A 22281-nucleotide genomic window follows, 5' to 3' on the forward strand; every position below is an offset into this window, starting at 1 on the left:
CTGATACTGCAGAAATCTGAATGTCTAAATCCTTGGGTCTCAAAAAGGTACAGAAACGTGCCCGACTTCTTTTGTCACGAACTACGCTCTGACGCTGAAGTCCTCCTTACGCGCTGCTGGCAATGGAAAGGAGCCTGGAGGGGATTACTGAACTCATGTTCATGTCTGGCTCTGTCTGCACCGTGAAGTGGAGCTAAGGAGGGCTGGTGATCTAAGCGTTAAACATACATAAGTCAGTCTGTGCACAACTGGGGTTGCCTTTGCTGTATCTTGTACCTGGTTTGGATTTCTTTGGGAGTAGCTCTTCGCTGTTAGGCAAACTGATTTGGGACTCCTATTTCATAACAGTAGTTTAAGTGTGTGAAAAATATTCCTTATAAATAACACATATAGCAGATTCCCTTTTTATGCCATTTCAAAACAATCAAGTTACTGGTTCTAGAATAGCTTCTGAAAGTCCAGAATACCATATCTGGGTGTTTCTAATGTTTCATCGCTCATTTTTGTATGTAGCTGTTGAAAAAATCACTCTTGCACCTTCACATACTGTAAGTTTATTGGTCTTCTCTCTTCCATTTCTGATGACAGTGACCTCATAATATCCTATACAGTAGTCAAAAAATATAAAATTAGAACACTAAGTCTTTAAAATGAGCGAGACTTTCCTGTTCAAGTCATTGTTTTATGCATTCCATTTCCAAATGAAAGACTTGGCATCCAGGATAGAGAGTTACCTTTTGTTGCCAGAAAGAAAGGTGGTGAAGAACTAGGTAAGTAGTTTGGAGATACTAAATGAAATGTTTTAACTTTCTAGTTGTGGAAATAACATCGGCTTAAAATAAAAATGTGGTCCTGCGTGCAGTTAAGGCAGAAGGAAAACATATCCAGTGTAATTGAACATATTGCAGCTCATGCCAGATTGCCGGTATCTGTCATCTGTTTAAGAGTTCAAGGGTAATTTAAAAACTTCCTCTCTTCTGATAAGATTAACTGTGGTAAACAACCAGGCGATGATCTCACGTTCTCATCTTCCTTAAGCTTGTAAGGACTTTGGAATTTAAAAGATGACAGTGAATATGGGGGTGGGGCTGTTTTAGAGTTAATTGGGAAAATTCTCATGTGCTTCTGGAAGACACTTGCACAGTACTTAGTAGTGCATAGCGACACAGCAGTGGTGATTCTCCAAGGACAGGAGTGAAGAGGGGCAGCTCACTTGACTCTTTCTGGGGCCGCACACGACCTGTGGCTCGGTGGCTGCCACGTGGAGACCCTGCCAGACCCCCGCGCCGTTCCCCGCGCGTCCTCGCCCGCTGCTGGCTCTGTTCTCCAAGAGGTGGCCACCCCTGGAGCCACAGGGCTACCTGAATTACAGAATGGGCGGCAGCACGGGCTGGTGTTTCTCTTACCAGCAGAGCCTAAGCAGTTTGCCCTGCCCTGCCTCTGTCGCTGCTAGGGCAGGTGCTCTGTACGTTGCTGATACACAGGCTCGGCACCAGTCTGTATCCCCCCGTAACGCAGCATTCTGCTCCTGTAATTGTCAGCCTCGGCATCTACAGCTCGGCACCAGAAGCATTCAGACCGAGAATTCTGCCGTTTGTCTGCAAAGGTTTTCCAGTTTTTCCATCAGAAGATAAATCTCACGTTGAAGAAGTGAAACGTGATAATTTATCAGTAATGCTGGTCATCTTTACGGCTTTTCAGTATCATAAAATCTAAACCAGGGCAGGTGGGAAGAGACCTCAGGAGGCTCTCCGGTACCAGCACAGCATCTTCCCCCCCTTACAGGCTAACCAGGCTTTCCTGACAGTCATGTGTAAAACCCTCTGCGTGAATAAATTTATTTATAGGAGTTGGGACATAGAGCCAGAAAGAGCCCAACTTTCCCAGGTGCCCAATGACAGTCTCTGGCTGCTTCCCTGCTTACACTAGGCGAGGTTTGGTTCTGTATCTGTGAGGAACAATTCACTTTTCTGGTGGTCACAGACACGTTATGAATTTCTTCTTAGCGCAGAGGAGGAATGACGTCTCCGATCTTTTCATCCATCTGTGTTAAATACCGCTGCTCCTTCTTAAGGATAGCTGGAGCTAATCAGTTTGCTCCAGCTTCTCCTTTAGGCAATACCATTCCTTGCTGCTCCTTTTAATATCAGGTCCCCCAAAATCCTATATTGTCTTTTTTTTTTTTTTTTTTAATCCTCTTCTCCCAGCCCCCCACCCATGAATACAGCTGCATTAAAAGGAACAAAATACTTCCGATTCAAAGGACAGACACGTTAACACGGGGGAATTCTGGCTCACGTCTGCCCGTGTTGGGTGAAAAGAACAGGATAGGATCTCCCCTTCTCCCCACACCTTTCTGTTTAGCAATACTCTGTCCTTTTAGTCCATACCATATGGTACCCATAAAAACTTCTTGCAAGCTGTTTTGGGTATAGGATGTACCAGCCTCTCAGTTTCCGGCCCCTAATATTCTCCTTAGTCATTCACAGCTCCACAACCCTTATTAACTTAAGACAGAGCTCTTTGATGGTTGCCTTTATGATGCTTTGTCCTCCTTCTAGTCTTGCACACCTGGAAAGACTCATGGGCTATCATACTCTTATTTTGGACTATGAACAACCTTTTTTTATTAGGCATTAATTGCCTCTATCAGTCTCTAGATACAAATTAGTCTGTGTTGAGCAGCCTAAAGCCAGGTAGGTGTTTCATTGCCATGGCTCATCTGCAAGCTCCAGTCCAGCTAGCCACCTGGCCACTGAAGCAAGAGCCTTTGAGGGTGTACTCGGGAATCGCAGCTGCGCTCTCCAGGCCGTTCAGAACCCCAGGCCTGGCACGGCCCTGGCGGGCTTAGTGCCGTGTCGGGCGCGACGCCTGGCTCGTGGCCAGCCAGCAGCAGCCAGCCAGCACGCGTTGCCTCCTTGCCGCCCTGCAACCTCCCATCCGCATCACTTGCAAGCTTCAGCTCAAAGAGTTGTCAGAGATACCTCGCTTGGACTGACTTCCACCGGATCTACTAGAGTACTGCCTCTGCTCTTCCAACCTGGCTTAGAAATTTACATTTCCTACGCTGAAACTCTCAGCCTTTGCCACATCTGCTGTTTCATCTCCATCACGAGCGGGTGTTTCATTTACCTAGTGCTGACCATGAGAACGGAAAGGAATAAGCAGTGTTTCATTTGTAAAACCAACAAACCCTTCGTCGACTTGCATGAGAAAAAAATGGTTAGCCTCACCCTCTCTGCCATCCCAGAAGTTGTTACAAACATACATAGGAGAACAAACCAACCAAACAAAAAAAAACTCAAACCAGTAATCTGTGTTATTTCAAGCCAACTCAAATTTCACAGACTTGGGGATCTCAGAAGGTTAGTGTCAGAGGACCATGCGATCTGAAAAAATGCCAATCACAGACCTTGACTCCGTTATCCTTGGAATGTAGTAAGCATTCTCTGCAGCCTCACACGGGCTACCTCTGATCCTCTTCAGCTACGCCAAATGGATAAGGATCAGCAGTACATCACGGATCTGTTTGCTTATTAAAAACCTCCACCGAACAGCAGTTCAAAAAGCAGACTTGAAGATACAAGGCTCTGCGAGCGTCCATGTCCTTCACTACTGCGTTTTTCAACCTGCCACTTCACAGAATTGGGATTTCAAGAAGCAGCTTACAAAAAAGGGGAACAGAAACACAGTCACCCCTTTTGGGGATGGGAGAGAGGACAAGAAGGTGTTCTCTGGATATGGTTGGTTATAAATACCTCTAGCTAGAGTGCCAAACAAGTCCCTTAGACTTTCTGGTTTTCTATCCCAGGAATTCCAAAAGGACTGGGGTCTTCTCTTGCTAATCAGCTACAGCCATTCTTAGTCTGCAATAATATTTTTTTTAAAAGCTGCTCTTTTCTGCTGACCTCTACATTTCTAAGAAAAACACAGTCTTTAACTGAAAGTCTTCCAGTGACAAAGGCTAATTTAGTTCATGCACAAACTGGGTATTTCTGCTGAAGATCTGACCAACTGAAGGAACTGTTCTTACATTCAGCTGCCAGCAGGATCATACATTTTGCTTCTTTCAGTTTCATCTTTCACAGCATCTTTTTCCCAGGTTAACTGTAGTTCCATTGTTCTTTCTTGGGTCTGTATCCTGCCATCACAGTACCGGGGCAGAGTTCCAAAGGGCTCAGCAGAGAGGTGAAAGGATACTCCCTTCTCTAATGAAGTTGCCAACTACCAACTCTTTTTTTTAGGGTCAAGCTGAAAATTTCTTATCTGAATGGACAATCTCTGAAGTGAGAGAGTAACACCTAGGTTCACCAACACCAAGAGTAAATGCTAAGAAAAGTGCTTTGTTTATAGGAGCTGAATTAGATTCTTCAGCACGCAGAGCTTTTCTACCACTGGACCATTTCTGGACACTACTAAGGTTTAGGGCATGTGGACTCTCATGCCACTGCCACAGGGGCAGGACTTGCTTCACATCAGGCTGTCGAGCAGCCTACGCTTCTGACTTCTGGCACAACGAGTCACGAACGTGAGCTAAGCAGACTTGGAGCACTTATACAGCATTTACTCCACACATACAAGTGTAACCCTGAGAAGTCAGTTTTTTGCTAGTGTTCCTGGTAGGTGGCAGGTACCAAGCAGCCTCTGCGGGGAAATGCGGGTTTTCTTTCTCCTTTCCTCAAATACAGCACCACCATGTTGCATGTTTGTGTGCTTGGATTTAAGCGTGAAGAGTTAGGATATTAAAGCTGAATTACACATAACAGGCCTCCTCCAGGGGTACAAGGACAGGACTGAGAGCAGAGTTCTCCCCACCCAGGAATAGATACATGAACTGCAAATGGTCAATTAACGGTCACTAGAGAATGACATCCAAGGGGCCAGCTAGAGCAAGGTTCCGGACACAACAATGAAACAAATCCTTTTGAGAAACCACCCATATACGGTGAAAATGCAGATGATTACAAGGTGTAAAAGATGGCCAAAGAGGTCCCTAGAAGAACAGGCAAGAAGTTATAACAGGGAAAGGATGCTCCAGCGTTAACCCCAGGTACGTCTGATCAACACCACCTCTTCATTGCCAGCAGGTTCCCCGCCCCTTCAGAACAGGAAAAGCACCACTTTTTGATTAATCTTTCACTACTGCAGACTCTGCGATCACACAGTCAAAAAATAACCCAGTCAGGTGTAAAGTATTGAGTAAATAAAAATTTTAGGGAGACAGCTATGCACGCCTTTTCTGCTCTACATTTCCCATGTAACAAGGTCATGGATGCTGCACTTCAGCAGAGTAAATTTAGATGCAAACTGGTGAACAATGCAGGCATCTTCAGCACTAAAGCAGCAGTCAAAGTCTGAGAGCAACTGAACAGACCACACCTGGGCTACAGAGAGATCTGTGCCAGAACGAATGAGCTTGTGCGGAGGTCTCAAAATTTACGAGACTCATCTGCATGAACAGAGGCATGTCAACACAGTGTGAGCCTGCAGAAAGTAGTAATTGGGTAGGGACTGAACCCACAGTGTGGTGGTTTAACCTTGGCCAGCAACTAAGCACCACACAGCCACTCACTCGCTCCCCCTCGCCAGTGGGATGGGAGGAGAATTGGAAGGGGTAAAAGTGAGAAAGAACCTCATGGCTTGAGATAAAAACAGTTTAATAATTAAAAAGAAATAATAATTAAAAAACAAAACAAAACAAAACAAGATTGTAAGAAAAACATTAATTAGAAAGAGAGAGGAAAGTAAAACCCAAGAAAGACAAGTGATGCAAATGAAGACAATTCCTCACCACCAACCGACTGATGCCCAGCTAGTCCCCGAGCAGCAGTCCCCCCATCAACCTCCCCCCCAGTTCTATTGCTGAGCATGATATCAGTATGGCATGGAATATCCCTGGGGTCAGGGGGGATCAGCTGTCCCGGCTGTGTCCCCTCCCAACTCCTTGTGCCCCCCCAGCCCGCTCGCTGGGGGGGTGGGGTGAGGAGCAGAAAAGGCCTTGGCGCTGTGTGAGCGCTGCTCGGCAGCAACCAGAGCATCCCTTGCTGTGTTATCAACGCTGCTTCCAGCACAAATCCAGAGCACAGCCCCATAGTGGCTACTGTGAAGAAAATAAACTCTATTCCAGCCAAAACCAGCACACACAGAAAATTAATTTCCCCGCAAACTCTCTACTACTGAAATGCAGTGTGAAACACAAGGAATTAGTGTGCCTGAGGAAGAGCAAAGTACGTGGCTGGCTGTCAGCCAAAAGGCTCAGAGAAGGATCAATGAGTTCGTGGAGGAAATATTAGGACTGAGGGGTGAAAAGCAGCACTGAACATTGATTAAACAGAATTGAAGAGAAAAGTTCAAAGTTTGACCGGCACAGGGTGTGTCTGCTGCAATGCAGAGTATGACTCTGAGGAGGCAAAGGTAGGAGAAGAAGCAAGGGCTAAACATTTGTTTTTAAGGAGCAGCCCACAAGTAGAGAGAAGTCGAATCAAATAGAAAGGCTGCTGCGAGAAGAGAGACACAGCATTCATGGACACACACTGCGAGTGACACACAGTGGCCTAGAAAAAGCAGTTAAAAGGTGGAGAAGGGAGCACTGCAGCTTGCAGGAAGCATCCCGATCCAGAGGATTGGGATGGAGACACATGGCAAGAGCCAGACTCATGTAAGTCTGGTAACTGTAATAATAATAGCACTAGAAAGGGCTTGTTCCCCCACACCACGCGCCCCACCGCAAGATGAGCTCTGTAACTTAGGAAGCCAGCCAGAGAAATAAATGGCACCTCCAGTTACAAAGACCACTGTAGAGAAAACCAAGGCTGCAGACGCAGCCCAGCAGAGAAGAGAGAAGGTCACTGTCACGACAGGCTTAATTCCACACCAGATGAAAGCTATGACAGGGGATGGGTGCCCTAAGAAGGGATTACACTGGGTAGCTGGGTAAACTGGAGGGACGTCCTTGCTTAACAGCATCTGGGTGTACGGCTGGAGCTCAGGCAGCAGCCGCAAGGTGAGACCCGGACCAAGATGAGGCACATCTGCTGAAGATCCCCAAGGTGGTGACGACTCACACTGAGGGATGTGACGGGTCATTCAGGGGTCTTACTCTGACAGACTGCACTGGGTCTGGCCAGGACAGAGTTACCTTTCTTCATAGCGGCCTGTTAGGGTGATGTGCTTTGGATCTGTGACTAAGTGTTGGCAACACACCGACATTTTGGCTATTGCTAAGCTTATTTTTCCCACTCTGCCCCCGTAATGAGTAGACTGGGGTGGGCGAGAAGTTGGGAGGGAACACAACTGGACAGCTGAGCTGAACTGACTAAAGGGATATCCCATGCCATATCACCTCATCCTCAGCAGAGGTCATGTTGACTCCTCCAATATGCCATAGCTATCAATGTGTCCACTACACCCACTCTATTACGGAGTTAATAAAATTCTGCAGCAGAGTCTTACTGCTAGATAGTCCTTATCATCTCCTTTGGGATCCCTGGTGTCATATTACGTATTTTCAGGGCATGATATAGGTAGTTGTTCAGTCACTGAGTTCCTTTAAACTCACTGGTAAATACCATCTGATCACAGACACTCACTGATTTTTTCCCTCTCTCTTTATTGAACAACATAATTCATAGCACTTGAGCTTGAGGCAGGTCATGCTGTGCGCAAAGATTTGACACAGGACCCCCCTCAAATTCCTTATGTAATTTCCTCAGTATTGCCATAATTGCCCTACCTGTTCCTTCTCTACTTTTACATTATGGACTTCATGGTAAATTGTCCCACTTCTGATATTTGACGTTTCTTTCAGCTTTGGAAAGTTATTAATCAAACTGTTCTGATACTGTTTTATCATTTTTTTACTTTTCTGTCTGAACACAGCTTCAGGTTTTTGAAAGACACCTTGCTTTCTTCTTCTCATGACACTTCTCTTAAGAGTTTCCTTTCAGCCTTTTCAAAGGGAGCTTTAAAAAGAGACACATTTGCAGTAAGCTTGCATCTTTAAATAGCATTACAGAAGCTAGACCTAAACATAACATCTTATATCGTTTCACTTTACTGCTGGACTGTAAAAATGGCATTTTATTTTTTATCACAGCACTATCATCCATTCCCAGGGTAACTCCCTTTCACAGAAACTGGTTGTAAAGCAGGATGTGGAGATGATTAAGTCCACCATGAAGGATAAATTTTGCTGAGAACTGTGACTTCATTATTTGTCCCGATCTGGGTTCCCAGTAGAAGAATGACTGTAGTAAGCCCAGCAAACTTAACACTAAGGGCCACTAAAATGATTAAGGATCTGGGGCATCTAACATACGGGGAGAGAGCTGAGGCAGGTGGGATTGTTTAGCCCCAAGAAGGAAAGGCTCAGTGGGGATCATATCAAACTGTATAAATAGCTGATGTAAACAACATGAATCCAATCTCTTCTCAGTGGTATCCAGTGACAGGACATCAGGCAGTGGGCACAAATTAAAATACGGGAAATTCCACTTAAACGTGATAAAACTTCTTATTCGGAGGGTGATAAAGCACTGGAGAAGGTTGTCCAGAAAGGTTGTAGAGTCTCCATCCTCAGGGGATGTTCAAAACCTGATTAGACGTGGCACAGAGCAATCTGCTCTAAGTGACCCTGCTTTGAGCAGGGGGGTGGACTAGACACCTCCATAGATTCTCTTCCAGCCTCAGCTATTCTATGACTCTGTCATTTTGTTATTTTCCTTAGTCACCCTCCTAGAAAATAACACTTCTCCTTTTCCATGTCACTCATTCCCACTCTCCCTCCTGAATTCTCCCCTCAGCCCAATGGTAGACAAACAGAAAACCATGTGGTACCTGTGAAAAGAAACAAAGAGCCCCACCCAACGTTAGCCTGGCCGCAGCAGCCCTCCTCCTCACCTCCACCAAGGAGGCACCAGCAAGAGGCATAGGTAGGGACTTAGCAACAGTTGGTAGAAGGGGTCAAGAGACCTCTTCAGAAATTCAGCCTGCAGCAGCAACACCTACAACCCAACCATCTGTGATGAGCATGTCAATCTCCTTGGAGAATATGGATCTGCCACCGCCAGAGTTAGGGCCAAGTAGCTGCAACCTCGCCTGCAACCAGCACGTTCTCAGCTGTGGGCACGTCCTTCACCACCGCCGCCGTTCGACCGCTTCCTTATACGCTGGTCCTGGGGCTCCACCTCCCAAGAAAGACCTTAGAAAGGCACAGACTGATGTCCACCTCTTCAAGGACACCCTAAACATTAAGAATCACAGATGGTCCTCTTCACCCTTATGCCCTTGCTTTCTCCAGTGTCAACTCGCTGGCCGCTGAGGAGGACTCCACTGTGGCAGTCAGGGTTGACATTTTCAAGATTAATTAACCCCTTTCTCTTCCCCCTTCTCCTCCTCTTTCTTTCTTCCTGAACATGCGCCTCACGGGAAATGGTGAACCTTGCGTTTGCCACATGCCTAGCTGCATTAGACATCACTGCTGGATTCTACCTTGAGGGTGATGTCACCTTCGGAGCAATGGGGAGAGGGGAGAAATACACGCAAAATAGACCCACCCGAGGTCAGACCAAGGGTATCAACCTTGTCTCTCCCCTAGGTGCAGATGCTGGTGAATCCAGCCCCATCTCCAAATCTCCCGCCCTTCTGGATGCAGTGGCAGTGCAATATTTCAGTTATGGCATTGCTGAGGTCCCATGAAACCTTCTGGTGTTACCACTCTCCCTCCGTTGGGAGTGCCATCTGGTGCCTATCTGTGTCAAGGGATAAAGGAGGCTGGCAAGCAGGCAATACTGAACTGGGAGCGATGCAGGGATGCCTCAACTTGAAGGCCATAAGGTGCCAAGGAATTGACTCCTCAGCCGTGCTGATGACAGGAGATAAGCTGATTTGCCTTGTAAGACTGCCAGGCCCCGGGGCACATATCCAGCTGCATCAGGAAATGGATCCTGGCACGCAGCATTTGCCCTTCCCCACCAAGTTATCCCTTTTCCAGTTCCAGCCTACGATGTCATTGCTCATACAGGACTGTCTCATATATTGGATCGTCCCCCTCTGAACCTTTTCTAATTCTAGTACGTCCTTTTTGAGATGCAGAGACCAGAACTGTGCTTCAAGGTGTAGGCAAACAATACATTTATGCAATGGCATAATGATGTCCCCTTTATTCATTCCTCAATGATTCCTAATGTACAATTTGCTTTTTTGACTGCTGCTGAGCACAATGCCTATCTGTTTCATTTAACATTGGGGTCTCACTCCTGAGTGGTACTGATTTTCTCAGAACCCATCATTTTACAGATGAAGCTAGGAATGTGTTTCACTTCTGTGCCATACTTATCAGCATTAAATTTAATCTGCCACGTGATTGTTCAACCACTCAGTCCTCTAAAGTTCTTCTGCAATTTTCTAGTCTGCTTGTGTCCTTGCTGCTTTGAATAACTTCATCCCATCAGCAAATCTTGCCACTTACTGCTTATTTACAGTACTTCTGGGGCATATATGAAAGTTACACAGTGCGGACTAATGTGAGGCTCTGGTGGGGATCTTCCGTGGTTGAAAGCACTGACCATCTATCTCTTACTTTTTAACAATAATATATCTGTACCAGGACTTTGCTTTTTTTTTTTTTTTTTTTTTTTTTTTTTCCTTTTAATTGATAACATTTCCTTGCAAAGGCTTTTAGAAATTCAAGTAGAATATATCAACCGGATCACCATGATTTTCATGTCTTCCCAACCCTTCATAGAACTGAAAGAGTTTCCTAAGGCAGGACTCCCTTTTACTGGAGCACCATTGACTAAGCAACTTGTACTTCTCCTAGCAACCACTAATCTTATTTTCTGTTATTTCTATGAATTAATCTGGAATAAACATCAGGCCTAGAGACCTACAGTTCCCCAGAACTCCACTGCAATCACTTTTCCAGTCTGGCATCAAGTTTGCTACCATGAAGCTTTCAGATAGAATCACAGAATAGAATCACGAAACGTTTTGGGTTGGAAGGGACCTTAAAGACCACCTAGTTCCACCCCCCCTGCCCCGGGCAGGGCCCCCTTCCCCCAGCCCAGGGTGCTCCCAGCCCCGTCCAACCTGGCCTTGAACCCTTCCAGGGAGGGGGCAGCCACAGTTTCTCTGGGCAACCAGTGCCAGGGTCTCACCACCCTCACAGGAAATAATTCCTTCCTTATATCTAATCTAAATCTACCCTCTTTCAGTGTAAAACCGTTACCCCTTGTTCTATCACTACACTCCCTGATAAAGAGTCCCTCCCCACCTTTCCTGTACCCCCTTTAAGCACTGGAAGGCCACTATAGGGTCTCCCCGGAGCCGTCTCTTCTCCAGTCAGAACAGCCCCAACTCTCCCAGCCTGTCCTCACAGGGGAGCTGCTCCAGCCCAAGACACCAAGAAAACCTTTTGAGTAAGTGGGTTACACACTACTGTAAGCAATCTGCCTTCTTCATCCGTGGGTTTGATGAGAAACCCAGGACCAGCCAGTTGATTATTTGGAGTTTACTTTGTTTCATCTCCACCATAACACCTCCTACAGTTGCTCTTACTGCAAAGCGATCTTCTGTGGAGTGCTGATCCTAAAAGGGGTTCCTTGGAAGGGAATCTTCCCGGTTTCCTCCAGAGGAAATCCACCCTAGTAAACTAGTAAGACTCACCTAAAAACTTCCTCCACACCTTTCTTGACCGTAGTTCGCGCCACCCCAAGCATCCTGAAAACACACAGCACGACCTACCGACCGAGAAGATGCTGCCTGAAAATGGAAAGCCTGACTCGCCTGGCCAGGAGCCGCGCCACTCACCCCCGGCAGCCCGTCCTGCTCCCCGCCCCACAGGCCCCCCGCCGCCCCACAGACACCCCCCCACCGGCCCCACAGGCCCCCGGCTGCCCCACAGACCCCCCCCCCTCGCCCCACAGGCCCCCGGCCGCCCTACAGCCCTCCCCCCCCGCCCCACAGGCGCCCCTCCGCGCCCCGGCCCCGCGGCCTCACCCGGCGGCGGGAAAGCGCGACGGAGCTGGACAGCGGCCTCGCGCCCCGCCCCGCCCCGCCCCGCCCCGCCCCGGCCACGCTGGGGCCCGACCGCAGCCTGCGGACGGTGTTTCTCTTCTTTCCTCTTTAAATTCATACTTTAATTTGTTTTCGTTCCAAGCGGCAGCTCGCCGCTGCCCGCCGCCGTCGGGGGAGCGGCCGCGGTGCGGTGCGGAGCGGTGCGGGAGGGGAGCGCGGGGCGGCTCCAGGTGGCAGCGTGCGGTCCGTCTCCACAACATGGCGGTCGCGGAGCCCTTCGCCCCCGTGCTGGCCGCGCTGCGCGGCTGCTACGCCGAGGCCTCCCCGCTGGAGACCTTCATCCGGCGGCTGCGGGAGAGCGGCGCCGGGGAGGCCGAGGTGCTGCGGGGCGACGACGCCCCCTGCTACCGGTCCTTCGTGGGGCAGTGCGTGGTGTGCGTCCCCCGCGGCGCCCGCCCCATCCCCCGGCCCTTCACCTTCCAGCAGGTAGGAGGGCGGGAGGGGGGGGGGGGCGGCCCGCCCGCACCTGCGCCGGGCCCCCGCCGCGGCACCGCAGCCCTCGCCCTGCCGGGGCGTGGGAGGCGTGGGGGGATGTCCCGGACGAATCCCCCCCGTGTCCGCGGCTGCCGGCGCGGGGCTTCCCCGGGCGGTCGAGGAGGGAGGGCGCCCGGCGCGCTGCGTGGGTGCCAGCGCGCTTCCGCCCTCGGCGCGGGGGCCCCTCGCCCCTCGTGGCCGTGGGCGCCGCCGCCGCCGGGCCTCGCCTGCGCCCGGCTGCTCCGGGCGGTGGGCGCGCAGGGGCCCGGCCGCGGGTGGGTGGGTGGGTGGGTGGTCAGGTAACTCTGCCCGCCCGGCCCTGAGGAGTGGGAGTGAGCAAACCCAGCGCGGCCGGGCAGCGGCTGGGGAGGAGAGACGCCTCTGCCCGCCCTCGGAGAGGGGGGAAAGCCGCTTGCGGGTCGGTGTTAAGCAGACGTAAGTTTTCGGAGGGGGAAGGCCGCTTTTTCTCTCGGAGCTGCTGTGCACGCGTGAGTAGAACTGTGCTACGGTAGGAAACAGACTTTGCAAGCTTGTTGAGCGAGTTGTGAGCCGGGAGTCGTTTGGTTGAACTTTTCTTTACGTGAAAGGAAATGGAGGCCTCAAGAAAATCAGTGTCAGTTCCCTGGAGGTTAGAGCTTGTGTGAGCGTGTGTCTGCGGGCAGAGTGACCCGAAGGCTTTGGAGCCTGGGTTGCTGAGGGAGCTGAGGGGAGTTAATGTCGGGTGTTTCCAGGATCAAAAGGGCAGACGTTAAAAAGACTTCCTTAAAGTTGTAGGCCTATGTTGCTGCATGTAAACATCTTGTGGTACGCTTGAAAATCTTTCTTTTTGACCGTGGCACTTGTGAATCATTAATACTGCTTTGAAAGCTGATGTCTAGGACAGTGTGTCTCGCATGTCTGTTGATTTAAAGTGGATGTTGTAGTTTATGGAAGAGCTGGTGATAAAAGGTAATTTTCTTCTTTCTTTCCTTAGTTATCTAGTCAGAGTGAAGTCATCACAAGAGTTGTTCAGAGGCTGTGTGAAAAAAGAAAGAAGAATGTCCTCGCATATGGATACTCCTTATTGGATGAAAACAGTTCTCATTTCCAAATCATGCCAACTTCAAACATATACAGCTACCTACCCAACACTGCAACAGAAACGATTCGCATCAGTGGCCTCTGGGAAACACTGCTGAGCAGGATAGGGGATGATGTGATGATGTATTTGTTGGAACACTGTGCCATCTTTATGCTGGTTCCCCCCAGTAATTGTTACCAGGTTTGTGGGCAACCAGTTTATGAACTTATTTCACATAATGTAGACTCATCCCCAGTGTTTGTTAAACAAAGGTTTTCAAAGCATAAACGTAGTAGCTTGCTTGATTACATGCAAAAAAGGCTTATGTTTCACAGACAGTATCTTTCAAAGTCACGTTGGTGGAAATGCAGACAAAGAGTTGAAGCTAATGTCTCCAGCAGGGGAAATAAAAAAACTAACAAGATAAAAAGCTTGGTGTCCAGTTGCCAGTGTTCTGCAAAAGCTGTTTCTAAAGCAAGCAAACAGATCAGAGTGGTTGCTGAACATCTGGAAAAACAGAGTAGCTCCAGTTTATGTTTGTCAACTATGGCACCATCTTTAAAAAGGAAGCTGGATAGGGAGCAACTTGAGATTCCAGCTAAGAGAGCAAAAGTAGAGGAGAACGTGAGAGAGGAAGAGGCTTGTAATCTCGCTCCTGATGTAAACCAAAGTAGGACCAAGAGATGTGGAACCGGGTATGTAGCATCACATTCTGTAAGTCTCATTAAAAAAGAGCACATTTCTCAAAGAAGTAACAGTGATATGTCTGGTCCTTCTTTAGTTCGCACATCGCACGATGGGAAGAAGTTTGTTGCAGGTGAAAGCTCTTTTCTGCAAGGAGTTCAGAGTAACAAACCTTTAAAGTCCAGCACTGAAATACAAGCAGAACCCCGTAGGAAAGGAATAGCGATGTGTATTAATGACTCCCAGTTAGATTCTGTACAAAGCAAACCCACGGAGGGTATTTCTTCAAAATGCAGAAGGCAGGAAAGTCCCCTAGCTCATTTGGCAAAGAAGTTACCAAATACATTCTTGCGTTCTGCCGTATACATTGACAGGAAGCTGCTTCTGTATTCTCGCAGGAGTTTCCAAGAATGTTTTCCTAAATCATTTTTATTGAATCGCTTGCAGGGCTGTCAGGCAGGTGGAAGACGGCTTATAGAAACTATATTCTTAAGCCAAAATCCGTTGGAGCAAAAGCACAGCCAGAGTCTGCCACATCACAACTGGAGAAAGAAGAGGTTGCCCAAACGCTACTGGCAAATGAGACACACGTTTCAGAAGCTGCTAAAGAACCATGAAAAGTGCCCTTATGTAGCTCTGTTGAAAAAAAATTGCCCTGTTTGGGTATCTGAAGGCAATGTGAGAAAAACTGAGCTGCCTTGTCAGGCAGCCTTGCCTGGGGAAGCAGAGGTCTGCCAGCAAGCAGGACGGTTTGGGAAGGAGCCTGCTAAGCGCGTGACAAGCAGCAGACACGAATCTGGTCGCACTGATGTGCCAGACGACTTGTGTGCTCCTCCCGCAAAATCTGTGCGTGGGCAGTCGCAGAGCGAGGAGCAAAACTCGGGAGAGGTGTGTGATTCAGCCCTCAGGGAGCTCCTCAAGCAGCACAGCAGCCACTGGCAGGTGTACATCTTTGTGAGGGAGTGCCTGGAGCGGGTCGTCCCCGCCGAGCTTTGGGGTTCAAACCATAACAAGTGCCGGTTCTTAAAAAATGTGAAAGCGTTCATTTCCATGGGGAAGTTTGCTAAGCTTTCGTTGCAGGAGTTGATGTGGAAGATGAGAGTGAATGACTGCACGTGGCTTCGTCTAGTCAAAGGTACTTACACTAAAGAACTACGTGGTGGGGGTGTCAGATGACTGGTGTTCACGTTTAAAGGTGGGAAGGGGAGGGTACTGGATCTGTTTTCAGAGTTGTTGGGTTCACTGGCAAGAATGGTAGCTGAGAGAGCGAACCCGTTAGTGTTTGTAATTGATGGTATAAGAGCACTTGGGCTTGTCTTCTTTCCAAAACTTCAGTTTTCATCGTTTTCCTTCACGCTTTTTCTATTTAATAGGGTGACATTTTCATAAACGTGAATTCACAACCTGGGCCTTTCAGCAGAACTCTTTCCCTTCCACCCCACCCTCCAAATTGCAGTAACTCTTGAAAATTCATTGAAGTATGACCTAAGCACGTAAGGAAGAGAAGCATTCTGCCTGTTGGTTACCGTAAGCCTTCAGAAAGGACTAAAGGCAAATCAAGACACTTGTAGTGGCATGTGTTCCTCTGCAGCTGGAGTGAGCCTTAATCCCACAGCGTGGGGTTTTTTTTTTCCCCCCTATTCACATCAACCCTGTGAGAGATGCCAGTGTGGGACCCGTGCAATAGAGGGGTTGCCTGCCATCTGTCCCCTTTCTAGAGCCCTTCTCTAGGCACAGGAGCCCCTCCCAGAGCACTGCTTCACGTTGGGTAGTTGGTGGCGCAGAGGGCACCAGACTGAGGGGTCCCTGGCTGAAAGCTGGCGTGAGGACAATCGGCAATCAGCTGATTGCTCCAAATTCCATAGAGATCCCTTCTGCTTAGCCCTCTTGTCAGACGACGGCATGTAAATCCTGCTTCCCTGAAGAAGGCTTTCTTCAGACGCTGTCCTAGGACTTAAATCTAAGCTGAAGCTGTGGTTCTGTGGTTGATGGCTCTAGGAGCTAGTTCATATTCTAATATTTCTGTGCTGCTTTTCTTCATCTGTACAATGTGGATTGCGCTTCCTTGACTGGTATGCTTGTGGTATTTATTCTTACCTGGTAATGTACAGTACTGTGAGCTGAAAGTGGTATTCCTTGTCAAAAGGTGCAATGAGGTTCTGAAATGACTACAGGTTCTTCGCAGTGTACAAGGAAAATAGTCCGATGTTTGAGAACTGATGTCAAAAATAGGGGAGGTTACACTTCTGTAAGAAGCTGTTAATTCTGGCAAATACTGATTTTTTTTTTTATTCAGAAACTATGCCTCAAAACCATGCTTTCCAAAATGCTGAGGAGTTAAATATTTTTAAAGGTTTTTATTGAAAATACACGTTTGGTTCATAGCAATTTAGAACACGCTATCTTAAAAAAAAAAAATGTAATGCCCTCTTATTCTTTGGCCGTATTCCAGGAAAAGCAACACTTAGACTTGATTTTGATTGTCAGGAAACTACTCCCTTGTGCTTGAAGTGTAAACACACATTTAATGGCTTTGCTGCACTGTAGGTGTTTTGTTTTTTTTTTTTTTTCTCCAGAAGCAGTAGTTGTGGTTTCTTGTCAGTTCCTTGAATTGTAGTCATCATTTACATCTGTCATCAAGAACTTAGAAAACTAATGATCTAGTTCCAGGACAGCTGCTTAACAACATCCTGATTTAATTTGTGTATTACAACTGCATATTGCAACTCTTCAGTTAGAGAATTTTCTAACAATCACTGGATTTTTTCATTGATGGTACTTGGCTTCTGTTGTAGTGAACACTGTTTTATCTCTTTATGGTAGTCTTTTCTTAGATGCTGTGAATACGTGAAAACGTCTTCACCCTGAAGTGCACAAAACCCAAACAGGGCAGAGAACTGGAAACTTAGTTCCATTTTATATGTTTCAGTTTTAAGCCTCAGCTCTGTTTGGTCAAAATTAAACTGTTTTTAGCACATTTGTGCCATAATCATGATTTGTGCTATGCAACTAAACTAATATTTCTGTAAAATTTCTTTAAATTATCCTGTTGTATTTTGCTAAATTCTATTCTTAAATTTATTTACAAATAGTATTATTAGAAGTTGGCAAAAATACAGTATTGTAGCACAGGGTTTTATTCCCTACTAGCCTACCCGTAGTTAGAAATCATTGCAAATCTATGTGGCCTTAAATTTGACAGTAGCTAGGAATGTTCTGGGTCCATAAATTTTGTGCCTTCTAAATATTACAAGGGCTGATGGACTTAGGGTGTTTTGTTTTTTTTTTTTTTTCTTTTTTTTTTCTTACTGCAGCAATAAGTTTTATATAGGATGTCTGAAACAAAGCCTAACCCTGAAATTAATTTTCATGTAATTGGGAAATCTGAATAACATTCTCATCCGCACGTCATCCCTGTTTACCCTTGTTATTTTTACAGTATGCCTAAGTATTTTCATACTTTTGCTTATTTTTTTTAAGAAGTTTTATATTGTAGTAGACTTATTTCCATGCTACCTTTCCCTCTTTCCCTTCACAATAATCATGCCTTTGTGCATTAAAGACTTTGCACAATCAGTGTTGGGGGAAGAAAGTAAGTCATTGGGCTACTAGTGGCATATGTTTTTATCCTGTATGTCAGTTTGTCACTGCAGATTAGTTTCTATATTTGTACTTTAAGCTTGGCTCGCATTATTTAATACCAGTGAAAATTTGGAGCAGCATCTGTGCAGTTGCTTGTATTTGCTTTTTTTCTTTCCATTAACCTTAAGCTAAGAAACGTGTTATGTGTTTTTCATTTGTATGTTCTGTTTCTTTACTAATACAGTAATTGATACTCACTCAAACTACCTTTGAATTGTTTATTGAAGGTGATCACTTTGTTCCCGCCTATGAACATTGTTTCCGTGAAGAACTTTTGGCTAAATTCCTATACTGGCTGATGGATACCTATGTTGTTGAGTTGCTCAGATCATTTTTCTATATCACCGAGACCATGTTCCAGAAAAACATGCTTTTCTACTACCGAAAGTTTATTTGGGGCAAGTTACAGAGCATTGGAATTAGGTAACAGTAGAAAACTAATCAAACATTCATGGAATATGTTGAAATCTCGTGTTTTGTAGTGTAAAGTTATAATCCTGCTTTAATTTATTGCCCACGTATCCTCCTTTTATTTGCTTATTTCCCAAAAGAAAATTCAACCTGTGATTGTAGTATGAGCAGCTTATAAATTCAGAAATACTTTGTCTGAGAAAACTTAGGTAAATTTAGAATTCTGTGGTCGGAGAAGAGGAACCTTTGCAATAATAAATTCCATTATGAAGAGAATTTTGTTTAGGTAAGTCAAAATTGTATACCTTTTAACAGTGAGTAAAGTGTAGTGACAGAATCACAAAATAACCTTCGGAAAGTTATTTGAAAAATACTCAAATTGCTTTAACTGCTTTAATTTAAAAAGAAACCCAAACCCTCTACTGAAATGTTGTAATACTCTATTCAGATAGTAGCCTTGTGGGGTTTTTTGTTGTTTGTTTTTTTTTTTTGTTGTTTATTTGTTTGTTGGAGTGTTGGTTTTTTTTTTTTGCTGTTTTTAAAGCTTGAGGGATTTAAAAGGTTCAGTTTCTTTTTTAGTGCGGCTGTGGAATTCCATGCTGCTTTTTTGGCCTTAAAAAGATGCATGCATGTGTTTAAGCTAGGGCATTATATAAGATCGAATTTTAAGTAATTAAGTGGGAAAATAGAAAAGATATGAAGGCAATTTTAATGAACAGTGTTGTGCACACATCCCAATAGTTCACATCTTTTGGGTTTTTCAGTATAAATTGTCGGTGTCTGAGAGAGCTTTGGCACTGTGCAAAATGAGCATATTTGATGTCTTGTGTTTTAATAGCCATTTTACATGGTGAACCTTTTGCATTCACAGTGGTCTGTTGGTCTGCAATGTTGTATCTGTGATTTTCCCCCCTCCTCCCCTGCTGCTCCCAGATTTAACATTGGCATCTCCAGTGCAGCTCTTCTGCATATGTGTTTGCACTTAATGGGACCTCAATCCTGTTTGCAGTTGTAGCGCAGCATATGTGATTTAAATAGCAGTAGTAGAATATCATTTTCAGTCCCACTTGTTCTGTTTGTATTGTCTTCAAACTAACAGACTTAGTGTTGCAATTGTTGTTTTATGTAGTTGTAATGTACTTCAATGGCTACTTTTTGGCACAAAGTATCATCGTGTGATAACTTTTACATATTAGATATAATGTTGTTTTTAGTGGAGTATGTGATGAAAAGAAAAATACTTGGGGTTTAGCCCTTTTGTCCCAGCTTCCTAGGAAAACCCAGTGTGTAAGGACAAGATGCTTTGAACTTGAAAAACCCTAATCTGGGCTGATCCCATTTCTTCTGGTTTCTTTCCCACACATTTCCCTACTGTGCAGGAAACCCCTGCTCACCTTTGGCTTGGCTCGGGAGGTCCCTGAACTGCAGATTACTGGAAGCTGGGGAAGCATCCCAAGGAGGTCCTGCTGCGTGCTTGCCAAGGGCGTGCTGGAAGGGCAGGGTGTTTGCTGTTGGCTACAGGAGATGTAGCTGTGGGGACTTTGAGTCTGATCCCAGCAGCTGTACTTAAGCTTCATTCACAAGGCTAGGGCTTTCAGCACTGCTTTTTTTGGGTGTGCAGTGTAACGTGAGGTCTCCTACTGATGCAGTTCACTGCATTCCTTCTGCATTTTCCAGGCACCATCCTCTCTTAACCAGCCAGCGTTTTCAGGCACTGTTGGTGAATTGGTGCCAAAGGCTATTGAGCTGCTTCCATCTTCCTTGGAGGAGGAGTATTTGGTGGCCTCAGTTGTTGCCCCGCTGGCTGTTCTGTGGTTGTCCTAGTTCTCCTCCTCCTCAGCTGGAGTTGCTCGTGGCGATTGCTCTGAGCTGGCTCGCAGGAAGGCGTTCACAGCCAGGCGTAGCCACTGGTGCTTTTCCAGTTCTTTTGCATCCTCCTTTGGGAGGAAGAGAATGGATGGAACAGACTGGCCTGAGTGAACCTGGACTTTCCTCATGAGCTTGCCTTGGCGCTGCGTTGTCATTAGAGAGTAAATCCTCATCCCGAATGACTGTCCAGATGAGTAGATCTTCCTGTGCAGAATCCCACTCTAGGTCACAGACCACGGTTCTGAGAGGGGACCTGAATCTGTATGTTCGTCTTGCTGCGTGGGTGGAGGTGAGAACGTGCTGGTTATTGCACGCAGACAACTTTCTATTAATTTTTGAAGCTATAAGAAAGTTCATACCCTAAATTAAAAACAGTACTAACCAAGGAAAAAAAACAGTTTTTCATGATAGAGTTGCTTCAAGTTACATGTCCCACAGAATGCAGAGTTATGTTTTAAAAATAATGTAACCAATGTTGTGGCACAGCACTTGTTTTCCTAAGGACTGCGCCCTCCCCATCCTTGCCACACACAGTGGTTGCTGAGGATTAAACATGCTGCAGAAGTTCTGAATCCGCCCCCTCAGATTGTGGTGAGATGTCAAAAGGCAGCAGGACCATCCACGCAACTGTCTCCAAGTTCCAGTGCTTAACAGAGTTGCGAGTGGGCAAAGGAGAGCGGGATGGTTCAGCTGCTACTGGATTAGTGCATATTCAAAATCATTAGCTCTGCTATAAATGCCGTGAAATAAGCAATGAATGTTTCTGCAGGCAAAATGACATCCAGTTCTACAGCTGCCAATAATTGGCCTTTGTCTTCACTTTCAAATGAAGTCATAATTTTTTATACAGTGGTTGAGGTTTTTCTTTTTCCTTCAGTCTTAAATGTGAACTGTAAAGGGATGGATCATTCAGCTGTTTCTTTTGAACTGGAGTTGTTGGTCTTGGTGATCTACCTCATACTATAGTACATGATGAAGTTTTATGGGTTCAGGGGAGAATTTAAGTCATAATACATAACAGTGATCTCTAGCTGTGGAAAAGGGATCTTCTGTCCTTTCTGCTTTACTTTGGGCAGCATCTGTACTGGGAATTTAATTCCAAAGTTTGAATATAAATCCTCAAAACACTCACTCAACTTGCCGGCCCTGGATGCCTCTATACTTTCTAGGGGTCATGCACTGTATCACTCAGACCATGACAGTCCCAAGCAGCTGGATCGTTAGCTTGTACATGAGTTGTGTTGGCATACAGGAGTAATTGTGTGCCTCTCTCACCTGCATGCTTCGCTTCTCAGGTGCCTTCTAGAGCATGTTTACCAGGTTTCCACCCCTCATCCACATGCCTTTTGTGATAGTGTGGCCTCATTTTGCTAAACCAGCCTATTGGCTTGTGTGGGATATGAAAAAATCTGCATGCAAGTTCAGATTCGCGTCCCTTCTTTTGTGGGGATTTGAATTGTCTCACTTCACTTCCCAGGGGAGTATCCACCCCCCTAGGCTGTAGGGCTTTTTGGAATGGTGCGTTTTGTCCTTCTGAATAATACAAGCAGTGCAGGAGATTGAGCCAGGCCTTTTACATTGCAGGTAGGGCACCTTAACAATACATCTTAAGTAAAAGCAAGGGCTTTTGCTCCACCTCCTTTTCCGGCCTCATTGCATGGGAAAGTATTGATTTGGACTAAGGTATGCTGAACTGTAAATCCTGAGAGGGTGTCTGAGGGGAAAACACATTTCCCAGCAAGATGGACTTACAGAGCTCAGAACCTGTGACTTGGGAGCCTTCCATTCTTCATTATTTTCTGCTGGTCGCTTCAGCTGACACCTGCCCATCGGACTGGTTCTTTTGAATTGTGTTACTGGGTACCTAAATGCCCTTATGTTGTATATGTATCCTAGTATCTCAGTTCACTATAACTTTTAACGTGTAGTAGGTCCCCTAAATGTTGAGAGTAGAACAGCCCACTGCAATGTGTAAGTCCTTCCCTGGATCTTTCTTAACACAGTTTTCAGAAGGTTCTGTTCAACTTTGCTAATGCCTTTCAAGCTTCTGAAACCATGAGAAATAC

At 46.1% G+C, this 22281-nt stretch overlaps 1 protein-coding gene across 2 annotated transcripts in view; it reads left to right on the plus strand.

The window, feature by feature from the left end:
• The first annotated feature begins 12018 nt into the window (after window positions 1–12018).
• The window catches only part of TERT (telomerase reverse transcriptase), a 33285-nt gene continuing 23022 nt past the window's right edge, over window positions 12019–22281 (plus strand). Inside the window, exons 1-3 of one of the 2 annotated variants that reach the window (XM_032989009.2) lie at window positions 12019–12501; window positions 13523–15428; window positions 18163–18358. In XM_032989009.2, the coding sequence (XP_032844900.2) occupies window positions 12274–12501; window positions 13523–15428; window positions 18163–18358 (2330 nt within the window). In that variant the 5' untranslated portion in view covers window positions 12019–12273. The remainder of the gene's footprint in view (window positions 12502–13522; window positions 15429–18162; window positions 18359–22281) is intronic. The other variant, XM_042798164.1, reaches the window with a different exon arrangement.

Source organism: Tyto alba, unplaced genomic scaffold, assembly GCF_018691265.1.
Source record: "Tyto alba isolate M040663 unplaced genomic scaffold, T.alba_DEE_v4.0 Super-Scaffold_27, whole genome shotgun sequence".
Taxonomy (NCBI): Eukaryota; Metazoa; Chordata; class Aves; order Strigiformes; family Tytonidae; genus Tyto; species Tyto alba.